Source organism: Aegilops tauschii, chromosome 2 (assembly GCF_002575655.3).
Source record: "Aegilops tauschii subsp. strangulata cultivar AL8/78 chromosome 2, Aet v6.0, whole genome shotgun sequence".
In the NCBI taxonomy this organism is placed as follows: domain Eukaryota; kingdom Viridiplantae; phylum Streptophyta; class Magnoliopsida; order Poales; family Poaceae; genus Aegilops; species Aegilops tauschii.
Window position 1 is genome coordinate 561,692,949 of NC_053036.3, and position 10,618 is coordinate 561,703,566.

The window sequence follows — 10,618 nt, forward strand, 5'->3', positions numbered from 1 at the left end:
GCGGTGCTTGGCGAAGCCCTGCGGGATTGCCACGCTCCTCCTTCACCACCACGCCGTCGTGCTGCTGCTGGATGGATTCTTCCCCAACCTCTCCCTCTCACCTTGCTGGATCAAGGCGTGGGAGACGTCACCGGGCTGCACGTGTGTTGAACGCGGAGGCACCGTTCTTCGGTGCTTAGATCGGAATCAACCGCGATCTGAATTGCTACGAGCACGACTCCCTCATCCGCGTTCTTGCAACGCTTCCGCATCGCGATCTACAATGATATGTAGATGCACTCCCCTTCCCCTCGTTGCTAGATTACTCCATAGATTGATCTTGGTGATGCGTAGAAAATTTTGAATTTCTGCTACGTTACCCAACAGATAGTATATTATCTTTACCTCCAGCTCATCACCCAAACAACTATGTAACTATCTCTTTTATCCTTATTCCATAGTGACAGCAAGTCAGTAAACACAATACAGGTCCTTTTCTCTGTCTTACTAAGATAGATTACTTGCAAGGTTAAACCCTACTAAAATACATAACTATCTATTGAAGATCATTCATCTAAATATTGCAGCGCAAGACTAATAGAGGGACAACACATATGTATATAAATCATGTAATAAAGAAACCAATGAAATCAAAAGATCATAAAGTGATCATTCATCACACCACAAACAAGCACACCATTATTTACATTAGATGGATCACAATCATGTAGGGCGGCTCATGTGATCTTTGTATTGAAAAATAAGGGAAAGAAAATGTCATATAGCTACTATTTATGGATTGATAGTGCAAGGAGGACTACTGACACGTGGTCATGGTGACAGCAAATATGATGAAGAAAACTCCGACAATGGATTCCCCCTTCCCGCAGAGTACAAGAACAGGCCTCCAGATTGGATATTCGCGGAACCGGAGGTGGCAGTGACAAAAAAAAGCCTTGATGAATATTTCTGGGGTTTTCAGAGAATATAAATGTTGGGGAACGAAAGGAGGTGTAGGCGGCCCTTGTGGAGCCCACGCCCCTTATCTCGGCTAGCCCTGGCTCGTGGGCCAGGCCCACACGGAGCCCATAGGTGGCCTCCCGGCTGGGCTCTGGCCCCTGGCTCCATCATGATTAGAAAGTTTCGTAACTTTTTCTCAATTTATTTTGTCTGAAGGCAATGATTTTCTGAAAAGTCAAAAGATATGAGAAAACAACAACTGACACTGGATTAATAGATAAAAAATGAAGCCAAAGTTGTACAATTATGATATAAATGTAGCATGAACAAGAGAAAATTATTGATACGTCTACAACATATCAATGACCAAAACCCATCCCCTAATAATAGGGTAATTACCCATCGATGGTCGCGTAACAGGTACCCATTGCCATCTCACTCTCATCCATCTCGCTCTGCACCAATCCATCACCTGACTTCTTCGACGAGCTCTCCCATTGGCCACCCCCTCCCTCCGCTCAGCCAAACCGCTACTTCCCCAGCCTTCTCTTTCTCCTTCTCCGAAGACATCTCTCTCTCTAAGCCGTCGATGCCATTCCCTTGGGTCCACTATCAACCTGCACAGGCGACACATCGGCCCCCTTCCTGCTCTTCATCCTCCTTCAGGCACCGACGGTGCAACGACAAGGAGGTGGACGACGACAGATTGGAGTAGCGGACAATATCCTAGAGTTGTTTTCACATTTTCTATTTTAGTTAGGGTGTTCTCTGCAAAAGTGGGCAGTTGTCTCGTATCTGGATGTACGTAGTATGTTGTTTTTCTCTCTGTTTAATCTAGATATATGTATTAGAAAAGGACATCAATCCTAGCGAACTTTCGCCAGCAAGGATGGCAAGCGCGAACTCCCCGAATGGTAGTTTGTGTGGCAGGGGGTGGCATTTTACAAAACTGCCATGACAATTTGTTTAATTTGCATGGAGTTTTTGGCAAAAACTGACGCCGTCAGATAAAGATCAGACGACTCGGGGGCGTTCGCTGGGATCCCACCCCAGAGAACGTTCGGCAAATAACATTTTTCGTAAAAAAAAAAACATTTGTCCCACGGCCGGGAGAGACAGAGAGACAGAGTCGGGGCGACCCCCGTCCCCAACCGTGACTGGATCGGCTCGTAGCCGCCGTGGCCGCGGCGATGGAGGAGACTCGACGCCTCGTCGGAGTCGGACCAGCGCCGCCTGGGTGCTATGAGCCAGCTGCGCGTGCTAAGAAGGCCAAGGACGCGCGGTCCATGGAATCCGACGACATGGCGACCAAGACCAACTACAGCGCCGCCGCTGCCGCATCGGAGGACTCTCGTCGCCTCCTTGAATCCGAATCAGCGGCTAGGCCTTTCGTGCTGCCTGGTCCGGCTGATGAGGAAGCCGCCGCCGCGCGTGCAACTGGCTGCGGCGGCTGCTCCGTTCGCCTCCTCTCCATCCTCCCCCCGACTTCAGGTAATTAGTCGACGGTCCCTCCTTCCAATTCGATCGATTCACTGATCCGCGTGGCGTGCTATATGTTGTGTGCTAGGCCTAAGATGTCACGTTCGGAGATAAAAGCACTGAATCACGATACTATGCTGCAATGCCTTCAGCTGTACAACGCCGCCCATCCGGTGATACATTTTTCCTCACTCGATCAAATTTTACTTGCAATTAGCTGCAGCCAATCAAACCTTAAAAAACATTGATCACCAATGCATAGAAAGCTGGCACATGGAAATTATATTATTAGGCCTGACAATGCAATGTGCTTATGAAAAGTAACCCTTTTTTCTTAATCACCGGTGCTTATTTGTATAGGCGCCTCTGCAATATGAAAAAGCACTCATGCTTAAGCAAAAATCGGTTTATTCTTACTAGCACTGCCTAAGCACCTTGCATTGTACATCCTAGTGGTTTGTCATGAAAATTACTTTTGTACCATTATACATTTCTAACAGATTTCGCTCAGCGATAATTATAATAAATTTGCGTATAGGGGGTTGTAGTAATTAAGTGAAGTCAATCAATGATGCATCTTTGTTCTATTTTGTTTTACCTTGCTAACTTCACCAATTTATTTTTCCATGATTTGTTTGGCTGGTCAGGGTGATGAGTACGAACCTGCTCCTGGTAAGGTGACCAGACGCGGCAAGCTTGACAATTACGGTTTTTGGACTCATGGCAACTTTGTGGCTCGTCGGAAGCGCTCTGGCTGCTTCTCCTTCCTGCTCGCTCCGCGAACTCTCTTCTTTTTTGAGCTCATTGATAGAGGTGACGACGATGAAGTTCTCACATGCATCCCCCTAGGTTGGTATCTACTTGCTAGCTTGATGTACCCTTACCTCCCTGTTGCCATGGCATGCACCATATGTACTTTAAAGAACCATTGGGTTTTCATCATCTGGAGAGGTCTATTGCTAGTGCCCAGCATTTCACCTTAATAGACACAATGTACCACTCTACAAAGGAAGCCCTCTGGAACCAATTGTTGACTTCTTTAGGTTGTCTTTGACATTGTAAATTTGAGAGGTTCATGATCCAATTGTGAGATAAGAATGGGTGGCCCATGCTTTTACGAGGGTGTGTAGTTATGGTTTTTATTTATTTCTGCTATTTTTTGGTTTTGACCATAATTTTCTCTGTGTCAATTGTTTTAAAATAAATATTGCATCATGTGCTCATTCTTCTTCCATAAATATGTATTCTACTTCATTTTAATCTTTATGCGCCTATAATGGTTTGGAAAGTTTATCTGTGCAGCTAATTTTACTGTACATACTATGCGCATGCTTCTGTGTTTCCCCTTTCAATGCATTCTGTCATTTACCTGGTTTGTTTTGGCAATAAGACAGTAAGGATTATAGCAAAATGAATTCCTCTGTTTCTCCTTTTTGTTCTCCACATTTGTCTTCTGTACTCTGGTCCATATTCCTTAGACTACCTCTTCACACTATATACCTGAATATTTCAAAGCAACAATGTTAAAAAAATGAACAGACTATATATTATTCCTTGATTCAGTGAGCTTCGTATTCTATACCCTTCCTACTGGAAGTTTAAGTCTCCTTACTTGCCTCAGCCAACCTAGGATTCATAAGACTTTGGTTCCCTCTTCTACCTCGCCATGTCCTTCCAGCCTGAATTGCCTACTTTATGGCTGACCGCTCCAGCTCCTATAGCAATGCTACGTTCTCAAGTCTGCAGTCTCATACTTATCTTGCATTGCTTATTTCATTAGTTGAGCTTGAGCAGCTGAGGGAATAATCAAACTCTGCTACCGTGTGTCGTCCCTCTTCAACTGTTTCCAGTAATTTAGATGACCCCATTCCTGTTTATGCATCTTTGCTTAACCTTATGTGTACTTAGATTCATGTGTGGATCAGTGGATGGATTGCAGGCAGCAGTTGCTTTATCACTCTTTGCATATAGAATTGGGCGTTATATCATGCTTAGAGGCACAATGCACATGTTTTAGGACAGGGATAATTAATGGTATTTTCCTTGATGGTATTTTCAGATGAACCAGTTACTGAAGCCTACGTTTTCCTTGGTATCCCTCTTGGACGGGGTACCCGTCGTAATGGTGAATGTATGTCTCTCTAGATGTATATATAGACCAAGTTACACTGTACGATCGATCTCTTACATTGTCTCTTTGTTCCTGGGCCTGTTTTTTCAGTGGACTGTGTTTGCAAGACATGCTACCGTCGATTTCATGTCCCACATGCTGGTCTGACGAGGAAATGTGGATGTGAAGATAGCAAGGTGGAGAGGGTATGTAAAATGTGCTATCTTGACGCCGATGTGTTGCATCCCTTCCGAGGAGGATTCCGTTTTGGCCATCACCAAGAGAGCTTTGTAAAGCGTTACTGCTCCTACTACTGAGTAGTGAGCCCTGATTCAGTCACTCTGATAGGAAACAGACTTGTTGTATGATGCTTTAGTTAGATTTTGTCGGTGGCATACCTTTTCGAATGACCTATGTAATTTATAGTGCCTGGTCATCATTGCTAGTGTAAATAAACTAAGTATGGACGGGTCGTTGTATTTCTCTAATATTTTGTGCTTCAGTGTACAGTCGTTTGGATGCTACAGCTGGGATTTGTGGTAGGGCTGCTACTAAATAATAGCAATGTACTATCTCCAATTAGCATTTAACCCGTTCCACAGTTTGACCTGAAATGCAAGAAAGCTAAATGTCATCCCGCTGATATTGGGATGAGAATAAAATTGACATGCCTATAGGTAGCTTTGGATTACGAAATAAATTTTTCCATGTGATTGGGAGGTTGGAAGAAATATTTCAGAATTGGCCAAACTGGATCTTCAATCAAAATATTGCATGACCATTCCATTTTCCTATTTTTTAATTAATTTGTTCACCATTATTGGAAATGCGGAATACTTCTGTATCATATTAGATTTTTTTTATTATCTCTCCAAATAGTTTCGGCAGAAAGGAATTTGATTAAAACTTAGACCCTAAACCATTTTTCTCGTTTGCAGTATAAAATGCTTTCTTGCTTTTTTCTTTCATTTTGATGTAGAAAGGGCAGATTTGATGAGAAAACAACATAGCTCCCAAACAACATCTCAGCTAAAGGCGAACCAACCTGTGCTAGATGGTTAGGATTAGATGATTAGGAGGACAGTGGTTTCCCCAGCCCATCAGAGTTTAAGTCCTAGACTCAACACTAGTGCTTGTATTTTCCTAGATTTTTCCTAGGGCTTCCGGCGATGTGCGTTCAGGAGAGGAGACGTTCCCATCGACTACGAATGTGTATGTGGCGACTTCGTCAATTTCAAAATAATGTGCTGGCTCAGTCTCTCGGAGGTGCCCATAGAGATAGGGTGTGTGTGCGTTCATAAGGGTGAGTGTATATGCGTATGTATCAACGTATGCGTCTGTGCTGTGTTCAAAAAATATCTCAGCTAAAGCTCATGAGTTGCTAAAAAAAGCCAAAGCTCATGCAACATAATATATGTCCTTGATTGTACTAGTGACTTCACTGTTCACATCGCACGTGCAATAAAAAAAAATTCTAGACTTTTTATCTGGTTTGAAAACTAGACTTCTTGTCCTGGGTTCTTTTCGTCACTTGTATATACGTTATAACCTAACATGCAAAATAAGAAAAAGCTCAACCTAGATAGAGTCCTAGAAAAATTGCAGATCAAAAGGCCCATCCCAATTTGGTGGGATGCTCGAGTAACTTAGACGACAGCAACCCCCGATGCTATGCATCCATTACTGCGAGATGAACTCACGCTCGTCTATAGAGATCGTTGAAAGTGGGTTGATCCAATAATTGGTACCGAGCGGTTTTGTGAAGATTTTGAGGGCTGGTTCACCAAACCTTCCACTTAGTTTTGGCCGGTTTTGCAAGGTGCTACGTGATTATTTTTCTTTTTTCTATTATGTGTTTTTCTCTATTGAATTTCATTGGTTTTCCTTTGTATGTATCTTTTTTCTTTTTACCCTTTTCCAAAATATGTGTTGACTTTTTAACATGTGTTGACCATTTTTCGTATACAAACCGAACATTTTTGGATACACGTTGTTTAAATATACTATTAACATTTATCCGAATAAATGTTGAAATATGTAAAACGCACATAGTACGTTTTTTAATACAGAATGAATATTTTAAAGAAGAAGAAGAAAATCTAGTTTTTGGAATTGGTTTTAAAAGCCTAGATTCTTCGCCTGGGTTCTTTTCCACTTGTGGATACAACATAACCCAACAACAAAAAAGAAGAAAAGGCCAGCCTAGGTACAACCCCAGAGAAAAATGCAGATCAAAAGATCCTTCCAATTTTGGCGGAACGCTCGGTCGATAACTTAGACAACAACAACACAAAATCAACATGCGATGAAAGAAAAAATATCATGAGATGGGAAGAAACAGGAATAAGGTCATTTTTAATGTGATTTAATTAAGTTTCATCCACATACACCCGAAAGGGGCCCTATTCATAGTTTTGAATACCTTCGGGGAAGAAGGATGTTATTGGAGAAGCTGCAGACACAAGAAGAACAAGGGGTCTGGTGCGGTATCTCAACTGTGAAGTCCCCGTTTTCTTTTATGTTTCATTCAGTCTGTTGATAGGTTGTTACGCTCACGCTTTTAATAGGTTGATCTTTGCACCTTGAAGATTGGTACCAAAGGAGTGGATGTCAATTTAATTGATGAGGAAGAAGAATACTCCCTTCATTCCTAAATACCCCCCCTAAACTAATATAAGAGCGTTTAGATCACTACTACTAATATAAGAGCATTTAGATCACTAAAGTAGTAACCTAAACGCTCTTATATTAGTTTACAGAGGGAGTATAAGTCTTTTTAGAGATTTCAAAATAGACTACATATGAAGCAAAGTGAGTGAATTTACACTCTAAAATACGCCTATATACATCTGTATGTAGTCCATATTGAAATATCTAAAAATGACTTATATTTAAGAACAGAGGGAGTACAAAAGATTGAACTCCAAACTACTACTACCCAAAATATACCGTACCTAGTATATTTGTTCGAACATATCACAATGCCAAGATATGCCTTATTTCTATGTTTTATTCAATAGTAGCATAATTATGATAAAATTTACAGAAGAGTGAAACCATGGCAGGAGCTCTGACTTAACATCGAAGACTTGCACTGAAGGAGCTAAGCAAGAACATAAACATCGACAATACAATGTTTATATTCGGTGGTGCTGCCAACAGTTTTGAGTACATAGTATATCATACAAAATTGTTCCTCTGACAAAGCTATGCTACACATATCTGTATCTGTACACGATGTTCCGCCGGGCGCAGAGTCTGCCCTTCTCTCCGTCTCCCATTGGATCATGCCAACTCCCTGACAAGAGTTCGCTTGAAGACTTCGGCTTCCCTTGGCTTGATCATGCTGGTATGCTTAGCTAGTTCCTGTGGTTACTCTGAATATTCATCTTTTCTCAGTTCTCACACAACGCCCTGTACTGAAGCGCTGGGGAGGATATTGCTGCTGGGACAGCATTGCCTCTTCCTCTCAGGCACCGATCCGGTTCCGCCTGCCGCCGCCACCTTCTTGACGTCGCCGGAAGCAGACGACAACGGAGGAGAAGAGCTGCTCTCGGCGGCGCGCTTTCTCTTGAGATGCCCAGGCGGGAGGATCTGATCGAGCACGTAGGACGGCAGGTCCTTCCTCCGGGTGTGCGAGACCTCCAGCTCCATCCCGGGCCTCCAGAACTCGTACGTGTACACCTCCTGCTTGAACCCCTCCGTCGTCGCGCGTAGGTCGAACGGCACCTGGGGCTGCTGCTGCTGCTTGGACAAGCCCACGAAGAAGGATGACGTGCAGTGCAGATCATGGGGCTTGGCGGTGTAGGCTTTCGGGTTGGGATGGCAGAGCAGCATGCCGGCCGTGGCCATCTCGACCCTGCTCACCAGCTGCCTCAGCCGCGACTCCACCCACCCCTTCCACTCCCGGAGGTCGGCCTCCCCTCCGGCGACCTTCACGGCGACCTTCAGGTAGCTCTTGTACGCCTTGAAGAACTGGAACGGCTGGAATAGCGCGTCCCACCCGCCGGCGCCGCCGGGGCCGGACTTGAGGATCTCCTGCTGGCAGATGCCGTTGCCGATCTGGAGCTGCTCCGTGATGGTCCGCAGGGTGGCGTGCGAGACGTTGTAGCACGAGTTCATGCATGGGTAGGCCGGCGTGATGACGGGCATGAGGTGGCTCTTGTCACGCGGGTTCCGCCGCGGGTCCCAGACTGGCAGCCGGAGCGCGAGCTCGCCGCCGTCGTCGTGCTCGATGTCCCGCAGCAGCACCGGGTTGGGCCACTTCCACTGCGTGAAGATCTTGAAGAAGCGCGGCACCAGCATGCTCGGCGAGGCGTTGGGGTAGAGCTGGCACACGCGCGCCACCAGGATCGCCCAGCCCACGCCGCCCAGGAACCCCATCACGTTGGAGTAGACGCCCCGCGCCTTGGCCCAGTGCTTGATGCATCGCAGCGTTGTGCGGAAGGCGCCGGCGTCCGGGACGAGACGCAGGAGCTCGTCGGCGACGCGCACGCCGTTGAGGCTGCGCGCGGAGGCCAGGTCCATGCCGCGAAAAACGGAGCGGTCGCGCAGGTCGAGGTCCCTGGGCACCACCGGGAGGCACAGGCCGGCGTACAGGAGGTCCACCTGCACGCCCCGGAATCGCATCTTGATGACGGGCACGTGCGCGCGAGGCACGGGCTGCAGCTCCGTCACGGCCTCCGTCTCCGCCAGCACGCCGCCGAGCACGGCGAAGAAGTCGTGGTCGCGGTCGATGTAGGAGGGGCCGACGACGAGGGCGTCGATGTCGGAGCCGCGGCCGTGGACGCCGAGACGGTACGAACCGAACGGAATCAGAAGGGCGGTGGCCTGCTCAGCCATGCCGTCGGGAAACCCTCGCTGAGCGGTGACGCGCTTCACCCACCGGTCGACGATGGCCTGGAGATCGCGCAGCACATCCTCGCGGGCCGCCAGCTCATCGGAGGTCTCGTACAGCCCGGCCTCACGGAGAAGAACCTCTAACCGGCTGGAGCTCTCGTGGTCGGCCGGCGTCGGGCCAACCAGCGAGATCGGCGTCATGATCGCGGTGGTCCGTGGTCAGTTCTCGAGCTGCGGTTGTGCCACCGGTAGAAGCAGGGCATAGAGAACGCTCATGCTATTATTTATACACAAGTGGGATGGTCTAGTCGGGATTGCTTTCAGATTCAGAAACTGGCCAATACGTTAGCAAGGCAGAGGTTGAATCGGACTGCTCCTTTGCGGTTGAGTCGCTTCAGCTCATGGATGATTATCTCGGACCTGACTATCTGAGGCCGCAGTTGTTGCTGATTGCAAGCAACTTTCCATTGATTTTGCAAAGACCTCTTTCAAACATTGTTTCAGAGAAGCCAATAGCTGATGAGTTAGCAAAACAATCCTTTAGCTCGAAATCACCTGGTTTTTGGAATGTTGTAATCCCCGAATTTACTTCACATCTTCTGGTAAACAATATGACTATTATATGAGAAAAATAAAATAAAGTCTAGTTGCTCTAAAAAAAAAAGTTCTGTATGGCATCTAGGGTATCTCCAACGCTGACCACTAACCGCCCGCATCAACTCGGAGCGAGTGGTCCGGACGCGATTTGCCATCCAACGCGGTAGCCCATTTGTCTGCGGTTTGGTTCAGACACCCGTTTTCCCGCAAGCCGCAGCAAATCAGGGTGGCTTTGCAGACGTCCGGAATGTTGCCATGTACGCGATGGACACCTCGTACCCATTCAAAATCCTCTCCCTCACCCGTGTCCTTTTTTGCAGGAAGCAGTTAACGCACATCCATGTCTGTCAGCGCCACTCCAGAGCACCCGCACCGAATTCATGCCAGCTTGGAGCGGACGCGGCCTCTCATTGAAACTGGCATTGAAGCGGCATGCCGGCCGAGAGTGCCGCCTGCACCGTGTCCCGGTGACCAAATGATCTTACAACACTATCAAGTTCGATGAGCCAGTTACTAGGCTATGCTAGTATCTCTAAATTAACTGCCCTTTAGGGGAAGTTAAGGAGTAAAAATCCCTCCAACACTGGCCTTAAGTTTAGAGGATCTCATAAAAGTGGCATTTTCTCCCCGTAGGTTTATGAAAAGATCATCTTC

The 10,618-nt window shown here is 46.5% G+C and overlaps 2 protein-coding genes across 2 annotated transcripts; one reads left to right on the forward strand and one right to left on the reverse strand.

Annotated features, from left to right (window-relative positions):
• The first annotated feature begins 2,362 nt into the window (after positions 1–2,362).
• LOC109759636 (uncharacterized) lies at positions 2,363–5,118 on the forward strand. Its single transcript, XM_020318462.4, has 5 exons — positions 2,363–2,430; positions 2,507–2,591; positions 3,066–3,267; positions 4,478–4,549; positions 4,640–5,118. Exons 2-5 carry the CDS (start codon positions 2,514–2,516, stop codon positions 4,843–4,845), a joined length of 558 nt encoding a protein of 185 aa, XP_020174051.1. The 5' UTR covers positions 2,363–2,430; positions 2,507–2,513; the 3' UTR covers positions 4,846–5,118.
• Positions 5,119–7,930: 2,812 nt separating this feature from the next.
• LOC109759635 (nuclear poly(A) polymerase 4-like) lies at positions 7,931–10,007 on the reverse strand. The gene has a single exon (XM_020318460.3). It carries the CDS (start codon positions 9,566–9,568, stop codon positions 7,931–7,933), a length of 1,638 nt encoding a protein of 545 aa, XP_020174049.1. The 5' UTR covers positions 9,569–10,007.
• Between the last annotated feature and the right edge of the window lie 611 nt (positions 10,008–10,618).

Excerpts from the sequence above, each read along its gene's own strand:
- LOC109759636 (XM_020318462.4), top strand. The coding sequence starts at position 2,514 with ATGTCACGTTCGGAGATAAAAGCACTGAATCACGATACTATGCTGCAA. Across the intron at positions 3,268-4,477 it reads TCTCACATGCATCCCCCTAG|ATGAACCAGTTACTGAAGCC; the intron begins GTTGGTATCTAC and ends TGGTATTTTCAG. Across the intron at positions 4,550-4,639 it reads TACCCGTCGTAATGGTGAAT|TGGACTGTGTTTGCAAGACA; the intron begins GTATGTCTCTCT and ends CTGTTTTTTCAG.
- LOC109759635 (XM_020318460.3), bottom strand. The coding sequence starts at position 9,568 with ATGACGCCGATCTCGCTGGTTGGCCCGACGCCGGCCGACCACGAGAGC.